Source organism: Glycine soja, chromosome 16 (genome assembly GCF_004193775.1).
Source record: "Glycine soja cultivar W05 chromosome 16, ASM419377v2, whole genome shotgun sequence".
Lineage (NCBI taxonomy): Eukaryota > Viridiplantae > Streptophyta > Magnoliopsida > Fabales > Fabaceae > Glycine > Glycine soja.
Window position 1 is genome coordinate 26,879,003 of NC_041017.1, and position 22,953 is coordinate 26,901,955.

At 29.7% G+C, this 22,953-nt stretch overlaps 1 protein-coding gene and 1 long non-coding RNA gene across 2 annotated transcripts; one reads left to right on the plus strand and one right to left on the minus strand.

Annotated features, from left to right (window-relative positions):
• The first annotated feature begins 11,491 nt into the window (after positions 1-11,491).
• Positions 11,492-15,313, plus strand: LOC114389189. Its single transcript, XR_003661719.1, has 3 exons — positions 11,492-12,176; positions 13,892-14,113; positions 14,979-15,313. It is a non-coding gene; the product is annotated as an uncharacterized LOC114389189 (long non-coding RNA).
• Positions 15,314-16,167: 854 nt separating this feature from the next.
• Positions 16,168-22,007, minus strand: LOC114390813 (conserved oligomeric Golgi complex subunit 8-like). Its single transcript, XM_028351703.1, has 11 exons — positions 21,557-22,007; positions 19,552-19,700; positions 19,353-19,430; positions 19,132-19,225; positions 18,954-19,028; positions 18,509-18,805; positions 17,958-18,025; positions 17,821-17,875; positions 17,517-17,655; positions 17,046-17,230; positions 16,168-16,826 (listed from the first exon to the last, which is right to left on the minus strand). The coding sequence occupies exons 1-11, from the start codon at positions 21,830-21,832 to the stop codon at positions 16,512-16,514; spliced, it is 1,731 nt and encodes a 576-aa protein (XP_028207504.1). The 5' UTR covers positions 21,833-22,007; the 3' UTR covers positions 16,168-16,511.
• Between the last annotated feature and the right edge of the window lie 946 nt (positions 22,008-22,953).

A 22,953-nucleotide genomic window follows, 5' to 3' on the forward strand; every position in this document is an offset into this window, starting at 1 on the left:
AATTATTTTTAATTTAATAATATATTTTTTTACATATATAAATTTTAAATAAAAATCATAAATTTAATATAAAAAAATTATATTTAAATATATTAATTATTATATTAAAATTAATTATCACAAAATTTATTATCTAAATTTACATACACATTAAATATATATTAAAAATTTTAATGCTATATATAATGATATTAATTATTTTATAACATAAGTATTGTACTAATAACTTGATTATCCAATTGTATCAATTTTATGAAAGGATAAAATAAAAGTTTGGCAAGTTATGGTCGTATACATGTAATTTGCATGGTGCCGGTAGCAACACTCTATCCTTACCTATTTTGCAAATTTAATTAGTCAACCAAAACGTGATTCATTTGGGCTGGCTTTCCATAATGAGCTGTTAAATCACAAAAAATTATGGGGATTAATATTGACCCTACAACATTTGCTATTGGTCCCTATTGAGTTGCTTTAAGTTTTTTTTTATCAAAAAATATTCTTTTTCACGAAAATATGATTTCATTGACAAAGTACACAAGAAATCATGTCTCTATTGTGTAAAAGGAATTACACAAGGGAAACATGATTATGTTGTCTATTTTATTAATGGAATCATGTTTCTGTTATATAATTTTTCTGCACATCCTTTTAAAAATGGAAACATAATTTTATTTTGTTAATTTTTATAAATTTATTTTTACTCAGCAAAGCACTTTACATTTTTATTGAATTAATAATAAGTTACTTTTTTAACTGTAATCGAATTAATTATAATATAAGTTAATATCATAAATTGATTTGATTACTATTAATAAAGATAACTCTCTTAATAGTTAATTTGATTACCTTTATAAATGATAACTTGTATCCAATTAATTTAATTTAAATTAAAAAAGATATTGAGTACTATTAAAAATAATACATTAGATCACAATTAATTTGATTATTTTAAAAAGGTAACTTCATTTATAATGAATAAAAAATCATTAAAACAATAGTCAACAGAAATATGTTTCTGTTTTGTAAAAGGTGGTAAAAAAAATTACACAACGAAAATATAATTTTATTAGCAAAATATAAAATAGAATCACATTTTCATTGTATATAATTCCATTATGCAAAGAAGGGTTGGAGGTGTGGGAAGGGGAAGGCGGTTGAGGGAAGGGTGATAGGTTTGAACTGTGGGGTAAAAAAATCTTTTCAATGGGGTTTTAATATTTGTAGGGACCAATAGCAAATGGTGTAGGGGTCACTAGCAATCCCCAAATTTATTTAACCACGTTGGGCTTACATATGTAAATATTTAGGCCCACACGGAGCAACCTACAGTTCAGCTGTTTATAAAATATCCAATCTAATATGGACCGAAAAATTGAACCAAAAATGCAAAAACCAAATAAACTTGAAAATCAGACAGATCAAAAAATTGAAAGATTAAAAGATTTTTATTGGATGGGATTTGATTTTAGAAATCAATTTAAATTGAACTTATATATATGTATATATTTTTATTTATAAATTTAAAATATCATTCATTTCTTTTTTGTTATTTCTTATATATTTATAAAATTATCATATGACTTTTATTTATTTATGAAAAATATATTTAATTAAAGATACATATACTAATTATTTGAGTGAAGATCTGTAAATATTTTATTATTATTTATATAATGATATATAAATAAAATATTTGATATTTTAAATTATTTTTTATTATATATCTTACATTTTTATATTTTCTAAAAAATTAAAGTAGGATTAAAATAAAAATAAATTCAATTAAAATCACTTTAAATCGGATAAAATCAGATTAAAAGTTTAAATCAATTAGATGATAGATTAACAAAATCGAAATGGATAGAGTGATTTTTCTCTTAAAAATTAATCCGATCCAATATGCAGAAACCCCTACCTACAATGAGGCTTCCAAAAAAAATTTGAAAGATTATGATATATCTTCATGTAGAAATTAAAAAAAAAAATCTTTACGTGTCTAATTTCCATGCATTATTACTATAATTACTTTTATATCATTCAATTAGAAAATAACATAATTATAAAGTAATTATTAAGAAAGTGAATAATATTTTATCATGTACTGTGTTTGGTCTACAAGTAAAACGATAATGAAGTTTACAATAATATTATTATCAATTATTAATTCTTTAAATATAATTTATATTATTATATTGCAAAAAAATTATATGAATATATTATATATTTTTTCATTAGAAGCACTTAACTATACACTGTTATTTTAGTCCATAAAGTATTTTCATTTTGGCCATTCAAAACAATTTTAAATCTTTAATTAAATGTCACACTACATATAAATTGTTAGCATAGTAATAATAAATTACATTTATTTATAGTGATGAAAATTAAATCAAAAATAATTTTTATGTATAGAAATTCAAAATTTTATTTTTGGAATCACTATTAATTTGTTTATTATATTTTATTAAGCTTAAATTCTAACAAATAATATTATAACAGTGACAAACAATAACATAATGAATTGAAAATAAATGCATATATTAAAATTAAATTAGTTTTTTATAAGAATCAAATTAAAAATGTAGATTATGTAAATATATAGATATTAACAAATAATTTATTTTTAAAAGTCGATATATTTATTTAATTAAGGAGAAAATTCAAAGACTAAGAGATATAAAATTGATCATTTTATTCCATCAAAATTTAAGATGAAATTAGATATTTTCATTTTTTTTTCATCTTTTATTGTATTTTCTTTTACTTTGTATACTTTAACATGATTAGTATAATGAGTGAACTATATTTGATACCCAATATTGTAGGTCGTATATATTGTACACTCTGACGTGATAGACGATAACTACCTTCTCCATTGAGAATATAATGAGGGAACTATATTTTATGCTTAATTTTGTAGTTCATATATTTTTAACTTCTAATGGATCATATTTTTTAGGTAAAATTACACTTTTGGTCTCCCAGTTTATCTCCAATTTCGGATTTGGTCCCCCTATAATTTAATTCACAAATTTGGTTCCCCAGTTTTATAAATCTCTGCAATATTTTTTCAGAGTATTCATTAAACCTTAAAAACTTTTCAAGATTAATACAATATTTTTTCAATTCATCCTCATCTAAAGCTTTAATTTTTTTTGGAATCAAATAAAAAACCAAAAATAGTCTCATATTGTAAAAATTGTTCAAATCGTGTCTTAATAGAATTAATTGATTGATCTAATATGTTTAAAAAATACTCAATACGAAAAGATTCTTCAGGTGAATGTGTAATCTCATTACTAATATTTTCATCAAAATGAGATTTTTTATGAATTTTACGTTTTTCACGAAATTTTGGCTCTATATCCATTTCGATAGCCATTTTTTCTGTGGATACTAATGCCAATGCAAACCCATTTTCCCTATAATGTTTTAAATAAGTGATAAGACCTTTTAAATGATCTATAGCAACATCTATATGCATATCTTTTGATTGTAGAATCTTGATAACAGAATTGACAGCAAACAAAATATCATACCAAATATTCATTCATAATAAAAATTCAAAATCTTCAAGTTCATGAGTTGCTAAAGACATGACATCACTTTTTAATTTAGGATCTTCACAATTTTTTGATAATTCAGTCAAAGCATCTCTTACCTTTGGAGCTTGAAACTTAATAACTTTGACACTTTCTATTCTACTTTCCCAACGAGTTTGAGATAATGATTTAATAGAAAATTTAGATACATTATCTTGCAAAATTTTCCACTGTATGGTAGATGAAGCAAACAAAGAATAAATACGTTGTAGAACTCCAAAAAAAAGAAATAGCTCTAGGAGAGGAACTAGTCATATCACATAAAACTAAGTTCAAGTTATGACACCCACACGATGTATAAAATGCTCTAGGATTTATGTCTAATAATCTTCTTGATTTTTACCCTTCATGTTGGAACCATTATCATAACCTTGTCCCCTTATATCATCAATATTAAGGCCATATTTTTTAAAAACATTAACAAGCTCATTAAAAAGATTTTTTCCTATTGTGTCATCAACTTTTAAAAATACTTAATAGTTTAACAATGATATGAAAACTGCAAAAGGTATGAAGAAGTGGTTCTAACACTTTTATTTTTCATGTTCTCTTATACTCAATCGTTATTATGGGTCAAGTTTTTTTTTAACTATCTTTTCATCATTAACATTATTTCATAAAATAGATTAATTAATTAGTTAATCTAATATTCTATACATATTAATAACATATAAGATAATAACTTAATTTGGGTAGAATATCTTATTTGGAATCTTATAGAATCTTGTTAGTAATGTCCTAGATGTAACACTTACTATTGTGATGTAATCACTTATAAATTAGTTTCATATTTCTAGTATAATTTAAATGATAAAATTGTAGAAATAATAGAAGTAAGAAAATATAATAATGTATATATTGATAATTTCATGCAACATGAAACTTAATTGAAAATTTAGAAGTGCTTTCAAGGACCAAAATGATAATACATGTTAAGTTCAATGACCAAAATGTTAGTAAGTGATTAAGTTCAAGGATTAAAATAATATCAAGATGCTAATTTTAGAGACCATATCAAAAAGTCAATCTTTTACATGTGATAACTACGTAGATGACACAACGACAAATGTTAACTGTCATGTCATCATTGAAAGTGTCACATCGATACAACTATTTGAGTTAATGAAAAAAAAAACTAACAGTAAAACTAATTTGTCATACTTTTTACAAATTCTGAGACAATTTTAATTTTACATCTTTGAAAAACCTAACTGTTAGTACCTAAGAAATTTAAGAACGAATATAAGTATTTATCCTAAAAATGCATAAGCAAGAGTAGGACAAGATAGTGAGATGAGAAAGAGACAAAAAAAGATGTAAATAATTGAGAAACAAATAATAGAGATTTTGTTATGTTCATCAACATTTAAATTGTGTTGTCTAATGATATTTTTTAAAATAAAAGTTGGAACAACTAAAATTATCCTCTCCAAAACAACACTTTTTTTTCTTCAAATAAAAAAGACTCTAATATATTTTGCAACTATGCAACCCTTGTTCCCCAAAAAAATTGTCCATACACACCTGTCGATATTCAAACCCCTGAACATTTACTTGAGGGACTAAGCCTAGTGCACTCAAGAAATTCTAATATAAATGTATTTTTATTTTCAAATCAACATGCATCTTGTGATTACACGTGATACTCCCCATCCAACTCACTTCCTTCGTATCACAAACTACCTTTAAATTAATATTTAAGAAGATAGTTGGTAAGTAAAGATAATTTCATTCCATACTCTGTACTTGTTTATGTTTTTTCTTTTATTTCCTCAAAATGTGTTGGATACTCAATGCATGATTTATTTTAAACCTATTCTAGAAATAATTTTACGAATGACATTAATTACTGTATAATTTGTTTACTACATAATGAGTTTTTAAAAGGAAAAGAATCAGTGCTTCGTTAGACAAATTAAAACAGGTAAAAAAGAGAAAGGGTGTAAAGTATTTGATACTTTGTAATATTAACATAATTTTATTAACTATTTTAAATAAAATATCACTGTTAGCATACGTTAAAAATTTTGTTACTAAGTTGATATAAGAGGGATCAAGTATGATATTTAAATAAATTTGAGATTTGGTATCATATAAATAAACAAAGATAATAAAATATATATACTATTTTAATGTCAATAAAAGTTAATTCAGTTGGTGAGAACATATTTATATTTCACAAAAACATGAGTTTAAATCTCATTGATGTGAAAACATTATTAATGATATATATATATATATATATATATATATATATATATATATATATATATATATTCTTAATATAATAAATTGATAAAGAACAAGGGAAAAAAATATTATTAAAAAAAGAAAATCTTTCTATTTTTTTAATTTAGGAAATGTGCATATGTGAAAATAGATTTGAATCATAAGCATATTATAATTAACATGTTAAAATCATTACAAATTCCTGTAACAATAAGTAATTGATTTTTTCCTACTTCTTACTTTATATTTTTACTTTACATACTGAATATGTGAGATAAATTTTGTATGTTTAAATCTATGACTTCACTCAAAATGCTTGAGATTTTGAACCATTCGTTAGTAATCGATTCCTCTTAACATGCTAATAAATGTGATAAATGTTTTTTGACTGAATGATAATAAATGTTGACAATTGCATTAATACATATGCATAATAATGGACTAGTTTGTTTAAGTTTTTTTTAGATAAAATAACCTGTTTTATGATTTTCTGTGTTTGTCTAAACTATTTTTATTTAAAATATAATTTACTTTTTAAAATAAACATAAAACTATTTTTTTAAAACAAAAAAATTTAGATAAACACACACAAAACTACTTATTTTATTAAAATAACTATTTTTTTCAACAAATAAGTTTAAATACACTACCCCCTATTTGCTTATTAATTTTTTTTTAAATTACTTTTTTAAAAGTTTAATCAAATTCACTCATTATTTAGAATTTTCAAATTTGCACTTATATACTTATTTACTATCATAGTTGTCTTATAAATATTTACTAGTACATAATTTATGCATAGTTAATTAAAAGCAACTAAAGTGGGAGTCATGAATTGTATCTATGTAGGGAGAAGTGGTTTTCTTTGAAAGGCAGGTGGAACAATTTGCATCGGTTCGTGGAAACATCACTGAGATATTGGGACATGCACTTTGTTTCCGAGGCTTTGTTTCTCATTAGCGTTGGAAGCAACGACCTCTTGTAAATTAAGAACAAAGTATTTTTTTTTGGTGGATTTAAAGTTTAAGCTTCAATGCTTTATCTTGGGTCAGCCATGTATCTATGTGCGGTTCTAGTGGAGATTAGGCATTAAAACCTAATCTATTAGAGGTGTTCTCTTTTTTAAACTTATAGGCCATATACCACAATCTTTATTATATCTAACCGTATATTAATTTGTGTTTTAGTTTAGTAAAATAATGACTCATGTAATCAATAGAATGATTTTAATTAATGCAAAAATGTCTAATGTATAATTGGTGATAGGGACACACAAGCAACTAACATCCAACTTGGACCCAAATAAATCAATTAAAAAAATTGGTGTTTGGTGGGTTTAGACATGTAAATAGATTTGAATGAATTTCATTAGAAAAGTTTTACTTTGGATCTTTGTATCCATCGAAAACAGGGCCTTGCAACAAATAAAGAATAAAGTTAGGCCCAAGTCCATATCATGTCGCGTACTTTAAATAAGTATTAACATCTGACCCTAAAACTTAACCCTCGGATTTTCTTTCTTGCTCTGAAACCCTAGCATCGTTCTCATCTCTCTTGTCCCTTTCGCCTCTTCTCTCGTCTCATCGTGTTAAATCTCTTAACACGACTCACCTTTTTTTGGATCTGTAAATCAAATTTCTCACTCAATGAGATCAAGACGAACATCAACTTAGGCTTGACGATCGAAGAAGTTCTAAAGATGGATATTAAAGGTTTAACTTTCCTTCATTGTTAGTATCTGATAATCTAATTGTTTGTTACGAGATCAATTTTTTTTTTTCTATCTACTATTACAACTTTTCCTTTTGGCACGCTCTCTCTCTCTATATATATATATGATTATTTATTATTCCCCTTCACTTCTGATTTGTGCAAACCTGCTTCTTGTTATTATTATTAGATATATGTTTGTCAACTAAGCGGCTTTTCACTTGTAATTTTTTATATTTTTGAAATGGCAATCAACAATTGAAAGCTTAACTATATGCATAAAATAATTTTAGAAAGACGAGGCACTGAAATTTTGTATTTATTATTGGTGGGATTAATCAGATCTGAGGTTTATTTTTTTTCCTCTTTATATATATTTAAGCAATTTAGTCCTTTAACATGCATAAAGTTACTTTAGGAAGTTGGGACAACAATTTTTTTTTTGTTTTCATTGTGGTGGAGCAATCAAATCTAAGGTTTGATTTTTTTTTTTTCTTTATGCGCATGTGTGTGTGATTTGTAGTGGATTAGGCTTTTAAGGCCCAAACTAACCAAACCCAGCCGCCCATTTCCCATCCCTAGTTGTTAGGCTTAAAAATAATATTATGTCAGAGTTTGAAAGAAGGTGAAACATTAGGCAAAAAGTTAAATCTCGCACAGCTTTTACGGAAGGAAATTAAGACCAAAAACAGCTTGCGAGTGCTTAATTAGAAACATATTTGAGACATATGACCGACCAATCTAGTTTCTAAACAACTAACATTCATCCATGTATTATAATACTTTATCCTTTGCTTTGCTAAAACTGAACAACCTTATGAGAAGCAAAGCGTATTTTCTCCATGAAATAGTTAACTTCCCAACAATTATTAGGAAAATAATTGGAGTACATAGAACTACCACCATCAACGTCAACAGTGCACCCTCAAGAACTGAGTAGACCAACTTCTTATGATCAATCAACTATTTCACCATTAGTTCCATTTTCTTCACCTAACCCTCAAAGGCAATCAACGTCATCACTTTCATTGCCGACACCTGCACTTCATAAGCCTGCAACTGCAATTGCTCCTTTGACTTGACCAGTATCTACTCAAATAGCAACAACTCAGTTGCAACTCCACCTCCATCAATACCTAGTGACCTACATCTCCATAACAAGGGATAATCCGAATAGCACCATCGGAATGGCAAAGGAAATGTTTTTGCAAAAAGATGCATTTTGCATTTAGTTTAGTACTGTCTTTCCAATCAGGTGTCGTTAAAATGTTAACGATTATAAGAAACTTATTAGAATACATGGTTCTCATAAGTATGTGTTCTAATAAGGTTCTTATAATAGTTGACATCTTTAACTGCACCTTGGTTCGAAAGACACTGAACCAGACACATAACACAACTTTTTGCAAAAAACTTGTCCTTTGGCATTCCAATGGTGTTGCTCGCATTATCCTTTGTTGTGGAGATGTAGCTAACTAGGTATTGATGGAAGTGGAGATGTAGGCTTTATAACTGAGTGAGCTATTACTGTTTGAGTAGATAATAGGAAAGTCAAAGGAGCAGTTGGTGTTGCAATTGCATGCTTGTCAAGTGTTGATGCCGGCAATGAAGGTGTGACGTTACTTCCCTGCAGGGGTAGGTGAAGACAATGAAACTGATGAAGTAACATGTTTATCATAAGAAGTGGATATACTCACAGTAAATTGAGGGTGCATTGGAGACGTAGGTGTTGGTAGTTTTATATACTTCAATTATTTTCCTAATAATTATTGGGTCATTAACTATTTCAAGGAGGAAAGTCGCAATGATTCTGATAAGGTCTTTCAGCTGTAGCAAAACAATGTAAAGGAACAATTAGTATTAAAATATGTGGATGAGTGCTATAAGTTGCCTAAAAACCAGATTGGCCGGTTAGATATGTCTCAAATATGTTTCGAATTAAGCACACTCATCACAAGCTTTTTTTGTCTCAATTTCCTTCTGTAAATTGTGTGTGACTTAACTTTTTTTTTCCTTTTCCCTAACGTTTCACATTCTTTCATATTCTGACACAATATTCTTTTTTAGACATCAGAAATAAACCAAGCAGATGAAGCTGAACAAGATAGTGATCTTAATTCCCCGAGGAAAGGAAAATGTTTTGTGCTATAAAGAAATCTACTTGACAGGTGATAAAGCTGAAAATTTCATTCTTCTTTGACAGAAATTTCATGTCTCCATAGTTCAATTTCCAGTGTTTATGTTTCTTATTTTTAATAATGCTCTTGCATTAGATTAAATGTATTATTGGTTCGTTCATTTCTACTTTGACAGTGGGCTACTAAACCGGCCTGCATGTAAAATTTACGAACTTTACTTTCTAGCATTTAGATGGCAAAAATAACAAAATCAAAATGGGTCTGTTTTGAAGTTATTTATCTTATGAGTCTCTTTTTTTATTATAACGCGTTACTGGATTAGGCGCGTTTCACGAAAAGTTGACACGTGACATGATTTGACTAGATGACAGGGAAGGTGGGACAGGGGAGGAAGTGGTGACCTGCCAAGCGCGACCACAGGGTGCGGGTCAGCTAGACACTTCCTTCTTCCCTATAAAACCCCTCTTACTCCGTTTCATTTTTTAAAATCTATTCAATATATTTTTAAAAATACTAGTATAATAAAACAAAAACTATAAAAATTACAAATAAATAATAATAATAATATGATAAAAAAAATATTTTAAAAATACAGACACAAATCATACATATTAAATAAATTATTTTAACATTAATTACAATATTAATTATTTAAGTGACAAATCATAAATAACATAAATTATAATTAATATCATTAAATATTTAATATAATATTTAATGATATTAATTATAATTTATGTTATTTATGATTTGTCACTTAAATAGTTAATATTGTAATTAATGTTAAAATAATTTATTTAATATGTATGATTTGTGTTTGTATTTTCTAAATATTTTTTTATCATAATAATAATAATATTATTATTATGATTATTTTATTTGTAATTTTTATAGTTTTTGTTTTATTATATAAGTATTTTTAAAAATATATTAGATATATTTTAAAAAATGAAACGGAGAAAGAGGGGTTTTATAGGAAAGAAGGAAGTGTCAGGCTGACCAGCACGTTTGGTCGCCCCTGGTAGGCCACTACGTGTGTTCGCGCTTGATAGCCCACCACTTCCTCCTCTATCTCACCTCCCCTGTCACCTAATCATGTCATGCTACGTGTCAGTTATTTGTGGCTATTTGTGGAACGCGCCTAATCAGTTGTAGTAAAAAAAAAAAGAGACCTATAAAGTAAAATAACTTCAAAACAAATTCATTTTAGTAAAAAATTTGTAAAAAGAATCTCATTTAATATTTTTGCCGCATTTAGATAGATGGTCTTGTTCAATTTACTTAAAATAATAGTATAAAATACACATCTGTTTGCTCTTGGACCTTACTTTAAGGTTCACATTCTAGATAAGGTGTAGTCCATCACATCCTTGAGGAAATCTGCACCCACAGAATCAGAAGGAAAAACAGACACGTGCACATAAAGGCTATAAAATAAATCTGTTCTTTAATCTCCAGAACTTTCTTACATGTTTTCCAATTAAATTAAAAATGCCATGTTCTTGACAATCTTTTAGAGTTCTCAAAAGTCTTAAGAAGAATGATCATATTTTGTTCAAATTATTAATTATTAATATCAACTGCAACAAGACATGGTCGATGTTGATATGAAGGTCTTTATTCGTATTTTATCTTGATAAGAAAAAAGTCTGAATGGTTCTACCTGATTTTATATATATATATATATATATATATATATATATATATAATTTGTATATTTAAAATGATTATTTTCTTTGTGCGTTGAGAAAAATTCAAATATAAATAATCAGGTAAAAATCCAATTCCTTAATCATTAGAGGCGGCGTGTTTAGATTCACATTAAATCATTAAAAATCATGTTAATTAACGTGATTTTGAGAAAATATCATGTTAATCATAGAGGGATTGATTTTAAATTTAAATTTGATTTTGGATTAAAGTAATTTTAAGTATCTTTGGCATTAGACCATCTATTTATCCTATAACGGCGTGTACAGAAGGCTTTCATGAGTTTGTGTTCAAACTCCAAGAGAATATCAGCCAGCACCAGCAGGATTTTTGCAATAGTGACTATGCTTCTGCGGAGCACCATGAAAGAGTACTCAAAATGCTAAATTATGGGAGGTTAAATCTTTCTTCTTTGCCAATCAAGTGGTACACCATGCCAAAGAAGTTCTGCATAACTGGTTGAATTAATGCATTTGGACCATCACATCATGTGCAGGCCACCACCAACTGTTGTTCTAAAATGCAATCTCGATAACCAGGAATTGAGTTTTGAAATTGCATGTCATATTTTTTTTTTATCTTTTTTTATTGACAAATATTATTTTTTAATTTGTTAATTTTTTTGTTAGCAGGAAAATTTGAACTTGCAATCTATCCCTCCCTCCCTCTTTTCACCAAGTCAATTTTATATCTTCTTGGAGCAGGCATGTGTGTGAGGGATGGTAATTGAAGGAAACTTTCTCTCAGCCTGTGTTGATTAGTTGGAAACTGTTTGTAATTTAAGGTACACGAAGGTGGGATTGTTAATAGCAATTAAATGGTTAAGAGACATAATGGATTTTGATAAGGTTATCAATGAAATGGATTACCAGCAAGTAGTTCACAATCTGTTAACTGATAAACCTGATGTTTCTATATAGTTCTGCCTCAGTGTAGGCACCTGTTAAGTCTTTAACAGAAAATTTGATTTTATTATTACTTCAAAATTTTCAAAAATTACTTTTAATTTTTTTCTTTTTTAATTCTTTTCTTTTTATTGTACGTTATAATTTATGGTGATTTTTTAAAGTTAATTTTTTTATTTAATTTCTTTAAAAATAATTTCTGACAATTTTAAACCATCTGAATGTGTATAAAATAAATAAATAACTGTCCCAATTTCACATTCATGTTTTTATTTATTTATTTCTTTTAAAACCATCAAAAATTATTTTTAAAAATTAAATTAACTAGTGAAAAATTAACACAAATTGTAAAATCATGAACATAATGAATAAAAAGGGACTAAACTAAATTTTTAAAAATTTGTATAACTAATTAAAAAAAAAATTTAATGACAAAATATATTATTTAAATTTAAAAAACTAAAAACATAAATTTTACTATTTATGCATTTGCTTTTACAATAAAAAACTTACATATATATCAATTTAAATAAAGTTTACTTTAATTTTTTTACCTAAAATCAATTTTATATAAACTCAAACCTGAACACAGAAGAGGAACTTGGACAATGTTGGCTGAATTATAACTTATAAGGCACATAAGGCTGAAAATATGAGTACAAAAGAAAATGTCTTAATAGTGTAGGTTGTAAAAACTTTGAGTGCTTACTTTTAAGTCTTGCTTATCCAGATAAAGAGTATATTATTATAATAATATCTTATTAAGTATGTCGATCAATTTGTGCATGTTATTCAAGTTTATCCAATCATCTTTGATCTCAAATTCGTGTATGTTATTCTAGTAATATTTTTTATGTTAATAGTAGTCTTATTTTACTTTTACTCTTAGTAGAAATACTTATAATATTTTGTTAGTGTAAAGAAATATGAAAGTAATAATCGTGATGAGACTTGATATATATATACACACATGTGTGAAAAAAATATTTTTAGTTAGATATACTTTCATAATGTATATTTGGTTCCACATTTAGAACCATGAAATGTAGAACTCAACGGACACAAATGTGATTTTGTCAACATCATAAACGTTAGTCCAACTTGAAGTAAATAAGAGTTTAGTCTCCAAATTAAATTTTTTTTTAGTCTTTTCATTTCGAAAAATGTCCTTGTTAATCTCTCTTGACTAATTTGTAGCCTTTTAAATGCTTAATTTGAAACAATTTTTTATCATAGAAAGAAAATAATATTTTTTGTCATAGTAAGTAAGGTGTGTTTGAGTACCGGATAAAATATTTCAGGACATAAATTTAAACTTGAATCATAAAAACTCCCCTTGAATTGATGCTTCCTTCAGATTTTAGGCTCCCCTCAAAGGATGTCATGTGCTTCAACTTTTACTTTTTCTCTCCTTTTTGTTTGACAACTTCTTCATCAAGCTTCCATAGAAACTCATCAGCAGAGTCATAAGAATCAGATGAGAGATGAATAGGAATGCCTAGAGGCTTAAGAGGATGAGGAAGTTTCCAGCCAATGATCTTCTTATAAAAATAATTTCGAATCATAAACCACTTGTTGTGATCCTTTTTTTCAGCATGAGCGTGACCCTTCAATGCTTCAGCAAGTGCTTTCCTTGTTCTGACAAGTTCAGCCTCAATCATACGAACATATGTGCGGGAGGGGGGGAGGATCATACACTTGAACAACCATGGAAGCGGGTTCAATTTCAACATCAAATTCTACTTCTTCAATGATAGGATCCACATGATGAGTGAAGAAGAATATGAAGAAAGGCAAGAACACCATAAAGGAAAAGGTGATCAGATACAACATATAACTTATTAATATCATTTATGCAACTCATGATTTTTATTTTCATTTTCAATCTAGTGATATTATCTAATGATCCTCATCACATGACTTGTATTGTTGTGTTTAGATGATTACTTACATAGGCGTTTAGAGAACCATAAGTACCAACAGAAGAAGAAAAATTAAGTTTAAGTGTATAATTAAGCCAACATCAACTTATATACTTAAACTTATATAAAAGTTATTTTCATTCAACTTTTTCAAAAGTTAAGGTGTATAATAAGTTGATTTTAGATTATAAAGAAACTAAATGTATTTTACCTTTTTATTTACTTCTTCTATAAATACTTAGAGAATTTGTCCAAACATGACTTAATTAGTTAATTGAATTAGTCTATTTTAATTTGGAAACAATTTTTAATTTACAAGAGTTAAACTCAATTATGTATCACATAAAAAATTAGTCAAAATCTTGATGATCTCAAATCACGTATGTAACAAAATAAGTTTAATAAAATGAGAAACACCATTTTATTCTATTATATATGTAACTCAAATATCAATACACAAAAGAAGAGATGTAAATGTAATTAAAATCCTAATTCCTAGCAACATACTTTTTAACACTCTTTTTTCAATACACATACTTTTTAACACTCTTTTTTCTATACACATTCTCTTATTACTTAAAATTCATGTGGGTCTCACACTAATTTGGGAATACAACCCTCCAAATGTAAAATAAGAACCACGACGTACTTAGTGAACCCATATACATGGGTTTCACTTATAGAAATTATTTAAAATTATGCTGCTACACTTCTCATGGAAATTATCTAAATTTCGTTTCAATCTTGGCCAACATGTAGGGTTGAAGTATACACAGTCAGCATGTTGCGGAATTAGATATCTGAATGGGCAAGGTGGATGCATAAAAGCCCAAAACGCCAATCTTTCCGCAAATCGCAATGAGTTTCTGTTTTGGGATTGGTTTCATCCTACTGAGATAGCTTCGTTATTGGCAGCTAAGACACTATTTGAAGGAGGCAAAGAGTTTGTAACTCCAGTGAATTTTCGTCAGCTAGCTTATTCCTATTGATTTCTAAGCAATAAGTAACCAATTACTATAATTTGAAGTGAAATAACGTAGCTGGCATCTCTCAGTGCCGGTTTTATGTTCTCTCTTGATTTTTGAGAAAAATTTTCATGCATGATTTAATGATATGCTAATAAGAGTTGCTATTTATAATTGGCATCCAGTGATTTTTTTTTTTTGGCAAACTTCTATCTTTTTTGTATTTTATTAAGTTTACTGAAAACAAAATTACAACGTAGTCTTTTGTTTAGTGTTGAAATTGAACTAAGAAGAATGAAAGTAAAGACGTCGATTTGGGCTCTTCTGATTTTCCACCGTGGAACGTTTTTTTATATGGGGTTTATTTACTTTGCTGATGCAACAAAATTAAGGACATGGATTCTGTCAACAAAGTGTGGATACTGCTTGATATCTAAAAATCAGAACTCGTTGACTAACGACGGAAGTGTTGAGCTTAAAATGGTATTAAAAATGTGACAGTTTCGTGATTTTGTGTGACATCCAATGTTATATAGATAGCAAAATACAATCTGGTATGAGCTTAATTAGTTTTGTGACTGTGTGACATACGATCCAACCTGCTCGATAAAATATAATCTGGTACAAATTAAATATAGACATTTTTAACCTAACCAGATATAGTCCACAACCCGTTGAATAACCCCTTTTGCCACCTCTTACCATGTTTAAATAGGTCATATTATGACAAAGACTGTTTAACTTTTCTTTAACCATAATCATATATTTTACCTTCAGATGTGTAAAGAAATAATTAAGTTCACTCTTAGAAACAAGAAAAATGGACCAACTTACTACAAATAAAGGTCGAGTAACAAGTTCCTAAAACCTTCCGAAAGCTTTTATTTCCGAATTCAATATAAAGAAGCAGCAAACAAAGAAAGGTCAAATCTTACGGAAGATGGAATGCCCCTTCAATGGTAGATTATCAGCAAGTGACATGGTTGGCCAAAGACGAAGCTCACTTCATAAAAACCAAAGTAGAATTGTGGCATTTGTAACGTACAACGTACATTAGCAATATATGAAAACATTATGCCCCCCGAAAATACAAAACTAATCTCTATAAGTAATCTATCTGCCAAGAACTCTCTTCGTTCTTCTAATACAATCAATGTTTTCTACGGCCTATTCATATTATGTACTCCGATAATATAATTACAGCTGACGACACCTGTCTTAGAGTATACAAAAAAATAAAGCCAATGAGGCCAAAATGTAAACACTAAAAACAGGGAGCAGTATCAAAAACAAAAAATAAAAATAAAAACTGTCATCTCTAATGTCGTTATTCAACCGACTTTTCAAGATTAGTGTCTTCTTGATCTATCTGCAAAGTAGGGCCTTCTTCGTTCACGTCTTTGCCAATAACGGCTTCAGATTCTTTGGCATCAGGTGTTTCTCCATTTTCCATTTTTGGCAGTTCGCCATTCTCAGCTACGCTCTTGGATTCTTCATTGTTCACTGGTTTTGGGAGTTCTCTTGAAGAGGAGGTCTCTAATAGGCGGCTGATTCCATCATATACATTCTTTGCATCCATAACAAGAGTTGCTCCACCCGGATAGCAACGCCCAAAACAAGTTGCACAATGAGGATAAGCAACCTATAAATTGAATTTAAAGGTAATCAGTATTATAGAAAGCAACTGGGGTTTGAACAGGTGGTGAATGCTTGGGTCGTCTGCACAAGGTTATAAATTCAAATCTCTGATGTCATTGCATTGAAATCAAGTAATCAATATGTAGAGTAATTTTATTGAAGACTGCAGATCAGCTCCAAAGGGAATCAGCAATCAAGCTGTACTGTAAGAGTTACAAAATACCTCAATAAATGCCCGGCAGAGTGAGCGGAAAAGTCCTGACTCGTTAGATCTTAGAACTCGAGTTGTATTGTACAGCAACAATGAATCAGATACAGCCCATAATCCCTTAATCAATTCTTGGGCAAGGACATGTTTTAGACTTATTGGGGCACATGGGCGTAGGTCATTCATTGCTGCAGATACACCTGCAGCCATAAAAGAGACAGATATTAATGCAAATGGATTATAAAGTATTATGGTATGACGTGATTAACAGAACCAATTGAAGTTTAATTTAAGAAGATTCTTGAAACATGATCCATCAACCAAGAAAGTTTCCATTTTGTACTTGTTTCATATATGCAAGTGTTGTATATGAGTGATTTAGTGTGTGCACGACACATGTACGACAGCATGTGTTAAAAAAAGGAAACGGATAATGGGTAAGCAATTTCCTCATGATATCTAGAGGAAAACATTTATTAGACTCACCATTAATAAAAACAGCAAGAGGTGGATGCTCCATCAAATTAGAGGGTGGAGTGACATCTTCATGATTTTCATCACCAACAGTATGTGCAGAAAAGCCAACTCCGGGCAGGGGAACCCATCGATGTGAATCCAAGACCAACTGAGAACAAATCAATTTCATAACACTACATAAAATAGGCAACTTGCTGGGAAAAGAGAGGAGGTCCCCAAATGTTCACTTGTTTGTATAAACAAAAATGATCAATTCATGAAATCAATTCAAGGTTAACTAGCATGTAAAATATTTCAACTTCACTACATTTACCTGAAAATTCTCTACTGCAGTACTCATATTTTTGGAGAATAAGTTGAGAACAGCTCTGTAAAGAAAACATCTTATATATTAGAAAATGCTTTAAGTACAATTTATCCTAATAGATCATGAAAAGGAGCACGTTTTACTCTTCAAAAAGTGATGGGAGCAAGCCTCGAAAATCCAGTCCAACCCAGCCAAGTCCCATAGCACAGTACTGTTACACAAGAAAATAAAAGAAAGTAAAGTGTAATTTCCTCTTGATGTCTAAGTTAAAATATAGGAAAATACTATTTGGTATGAAAATTGTTTTCATACTGTTGCACAACCGGTGATTTTTGCCATAAATTCATTCATGTGTTTTTAAAATCTGTTAACAAATATTTATTTAATAAAAGCTATTTGGTCCACCTTGTTATTCGTGCATTCCGTGCCTTGTATTCTTTGTAACAAATAGCATAGCTCTAAAATATAATATCCAAATACATTTTCACCTTACTAAGCGGGACTATCGGGCTGAACAATCTTAAGCATTTTTCTTTTTCTTTGAGCTATTTTCCACATGGAGGGGGTTTGCTAGAGATTTAAAATGCATAAAAATTATGTAGTTCACATTTCTGAAAGATATGTTTTAAGTCTTTGCAAATATTTTGTTTCTTTCCAATTTCAGAATCACCAAAATCAGGTGGTAGAAGCTCACCATGCACTGATCCAAAATATTTGACAGTGATCCACCTTCAGTTATCTTTGGAAGCATAACTTTCAGAGTTTGTAGGTGTGAGGTAATTTGGTGCATTGCCCAACTAAAAAGAAGCCCACCGTCATAATTTTCCTCACTTCCTGATGTGTCATCCGCAAATATTGCTCGATATTGATTAACAACATCAAAAAGATGCATTCTGTGACAGTTGATCATCCCTTTTAAGTACTCATATGGATTTGCCTGGTCCAAATCCTCGAGTATACCAGTAAGCCATGCCTCTCGGCATCTTAAGAACTGAGACAATAAATAACCATTGAGTCAAATGGAAGCCAGAAAAAAAAAGTACCAAGGAGCTGCAACTAAACTGAAAATTTCAAGGTAAAAGACAAGCAACAAGGACAAAGAAAGTTTGCATTGGAAAAAAAAAATCATTAAACCTCACCAGCAAACGCATTCCATACTCACTAAATACTCCTATTCGCCGTAAATATCCAATAATGCGAAGGCATTCTGGTAACTAGCAAAGGAAGATGCAGTAATAAGAAACTACATACAGAAACATTTTTCAAGAAAAATCAAGTGGCATTTCTTTGCATATTAAATATAATCACTGCATAAACCTGAATATTTGAGCGAAGTTTCTGTAGAAGCTGAGAAAGAAGTGATTGGGTAGTCAGCCTAACTTCTGCAGCCAACGCTTGAATAACTGGCAACCTATGCACCCGGGAAAAACATTTAGTAACAACATAAAAATAAAATAATATAATATAAATGGAAGAAAAAGAATTCTATTTAAAAGTATATTAATTGTAAACAGCATGGAAGAAGCATATAAACTTACTTTGGATGCATGGTTGAAAGTTTGCCAACAAATGCTTCCAAATCTAGGGCTTCATCATAATTCCCGTTCCGTACACATCTGCAAAAATATAGGAATTTACAAGGCTTCTCACAGAGGAAGTGATTGTCATAATATGTGAGAACATTAGTATGTGGAAATTCCAGGAGTGTAATTAAATGGTCTATCTTTTTTAACATACGTGTCCATGAGTTGAGGAATTTCTAGCAAGTCAAGCAAAGTACTGTGATTAGTTAGCATTGTTTGGTTCATCTTCCTCTTCTCCAAAATCTGCTCAGCAGATTCTATGAACTCAGTGCATCCAGATGTCAGCTTCGGGATCTCATTTATCTGTGAAGAGGAGATAAATACTCAATGTCAAATGTTTATAATCACAAACACACACAAAAGAAATTCATTATGAGTTTATGAAAAAGAGAATTATATTATCACAAAAACTGGGAAAATTAAACAACAAAGAACAAGATAAAACATTGAAGCAGCAGCAAAGCTGTCTAATCTCTCTACATGTCTGTTAAGGAAGTCTGTTAGCAGACCTATTAAAAAGGTAAATGTTAAGAGGGATAAGGTGATATAGGGGATTAGACTTGGGTTGGTTCCTGTTATAGACAAATCAGGGTCAGCTCAATTGTAATAACAGCAATCTAGTTAGAGATCATATGAATTATGGACAAAAACAGAAATGGATGCAGTGGGGGTCAGGCATGGGCCTTCCCCCTCCTTAAATTTTTTTATAACTGCTATATGTAATATTTTTGGGTATTGGAAACCCCCTACCCCCAGTTCATGTTGCCCCCCTCTTCTTATGAATTGGGTTAAACAAGTAGAGGGCATGCTTCTGTTTACAAATCCCAGTAGCTCACTTATGAAACTTGTTCAAGTAATAAAATATTGGATTCAGCTACAGCTTCTTAAAGAAGTTTCACCTCTGTCACTTTGTGTCCTGCTCTAAGATGTTTGAGAACTACACAAGATTATTGCCTCTATTGAAGATTGCACATAAGCACAGAGATTATTTCCTGCCACTAAAGCTTCCACCATGTCATTTTTGTCTACAACTCTGGGGCCACAACTATATTTTAAATGAGAAAGTGCAAGAGATTGGTTGCTAAACTATAGCAGTCAATGTTCAGTAGCTTACAAAGTAATTGTTCAACAGCATATGTATAATCCCCACCACTTCTAGAATAGAATTTCATTGCTTTATTATATTTAATGTTTTAAAACAATATTGTAGTTGTTATATCATAAATAAATTTCATTAAGTACTTTTAATTTTAATTATTTTTTTATTTTGTTCTCAATGTATATAACTAATAGTCTACGATCTATTTAACTTTTCTGGCTTACACTTTTATTTAATGTCTATAAATAAGACTTATTTTCTATCAGCAACCCATTAAATAATTTATGGATTCATCCCAGGGAAGACATGACTAGACATCTAGTTTCACAATACCAGATTTCTCAAAACATTTTATTCTGCAGATAGATGCATTCAATAAAGGGTTCAGGACTGTTTTGCAGCATGAAGGCCATCCAGTAGCTTTCCTGTCAGGCTTTATCAGAACAATCACAAAATAAGTCATACCTTATCTCCTGCAGACCACTTGCAAATATTACTAATTCCCACAAAGGTATTCACGCCACCATTGTCTCTGACCAGGAAGACATTTTTTGGACTGGATTGACAATGTTTCTTATCAGCTACAATTACACCCCCCCCCCCCCCCCCACCCCCACGGTGTCGCATCCATCCAATATTTCATGTCTCTCTCCCAAAGATGGGTACATCTCCCTATGAGAGATTGATCTCTGCTATTATTCTTGTTTCTAATTGCAAGTTTTCTTTCCTCTTGGTTCAGTAACCATGATAATTCAGATTGAGGAAGAGGAGCGATATTCAATACTAATCTTATTCTTTCGTACCTGCCCTTTACTTTTCTAATACAATTCTATCAGTAACCTTCTTTAAAAAGACAATATTGAACCCAATCGCCAAATCAGATCTTATCCCAACCAAACGAAAAGCTCCTAAGCAAATATGAACTAAGCACAATCGCACTCCAACCAATTCCAGATTACATTTGCAATTGCAAAAATAAGCAAATACACCATTATAAAGCATGAATTTAATACGTACAAAAAAAGTTTTAAAAATGAAATGGAATTGAACTGGAGAATACCAGAGATTCAAGGTGGTTGTCAATGGAAGAAACTTCCTGGCGAATAGCGATTAAGGCGTCGGCGGCGGCGATGAAGGATCGGTAATTGCCGACGGCGACCTCCTGCATTTGGCGGCGAATGCGGTCGGCGTCGACGCGGAGGAGTTCGGGCTCCTTGTGGAGGCGATCGAGCGTAAAGGAGAGGAGTTCGGAGACGTAGGGTTGTTGTGACTCCGACGCCAGAGGAAGAGGAAGCGCCATCTCCGATTCCGATGATGATGCCGTTGCCGACTCCATTGTTCTATTCTCCGCAAAAGTGCGAAACTCGGATCTGGATTCACTCACACTCAAACTCTCATCTGTGGTTGTTGTTGCCAAATCAGCACCAAGGACCACTCACTCCTCCGAATCTTGATTCACTGCAAGGATATTTCCTCTGTTAAGCTTTCAATTTACTAATGGCGTTGGGTTAGCTGAAAATACTTTCATTTTAGACCATATTGCCCTGAGCTTTTTTCATATTATATATTAGGATAAATGATTAAATTTGTCCGACCAAAATGTGATACAGTATTAAGTTGGTCTCTGTAATTAAAAAATACAAAATTAATTCTTAAATGGACAAAACATGCAAGTGTCATTAAATTTGTAAAACCATTTTATTATTAAATTGTAAAATTTAATGACGAATTTGATAATAAATTATATTTTTGAAGACTAGTTTGACATTAAGTTTTAAAGTTTAGGGACCAATTTATTTTTAAATTGTCGTGCTTTTATCACATTTAAAGATGAAATTTAAATTTTTCATTTATCAAAAAAACTAATTTGATAATGCCTTATACTTTCCAATATTAACCTAACTTGAGTAATATTATATTATATTATATACCCGGATGAGAAGTGGGTTGTTATGCACTCATTTTGTTCTATACTTACACAATTTTATTTTAGTAAGTTTCACACATTGTGAGTTTATCTTTATTACATTCTATATTTCTCTATTTTTTAACCCTATACAAAACTCACTAAATATTGGATTTTCATTGAAGTGATCCTCTTTGGGTCCTCCTAGGCATAATCGTTATTGACCCCTCTTATGTGTAAAAAAATATTACACCAATCTTTCATAAGGGCTCAAAGTAATATAACAAATAGTGAAGTATTAAGTGTAACAAAAATAAACCTTAAGGAGATATGTGAAATTTATTTATTTATTATGTTTAAGTTAATTATCTAAATTTATTCATTTATTCTTTGTTGTTTAAAATTATAAGAACAAAAATAGAGTTATCGAAGAAAAACAAAAATAGATTCAAAAAATATGTGTAAAAATTAAAACAAATTTGTTCTAACGCAAAAAAAAAATATTTCATTTCATTCAAAATTTGTTGAGCAATACAATCAAGAACTTGATA

What these genes read in the sequence shown, in the direction of transcription:
- LOC114390813 (XM_028351703.1), bottom strand. Translation starts at nt 21,832, where the DNA reads ATGGAGTCGGCAACGGCATCATCATCGGAATCGGAGATGGCGCTTCCT. An exon ending in AACTTCGCTCAAATATTCAG is followed by an intron (nt 19,029 to 19,131) that starts GTTTATGCAGTG and finishes TTCCTTTGCTAG; the next exon opens with TTACCAGAATGCCTTCGCAT. An exon ending in TCTGCCGGGCATTTATTGAG is followed by an intron (nt 16,827 to 17,045) that starts GTATTTTGTAAC and finishes TTCAATTTATAG; the next exon opens with GTTGCTTATCCTCATTGTGC.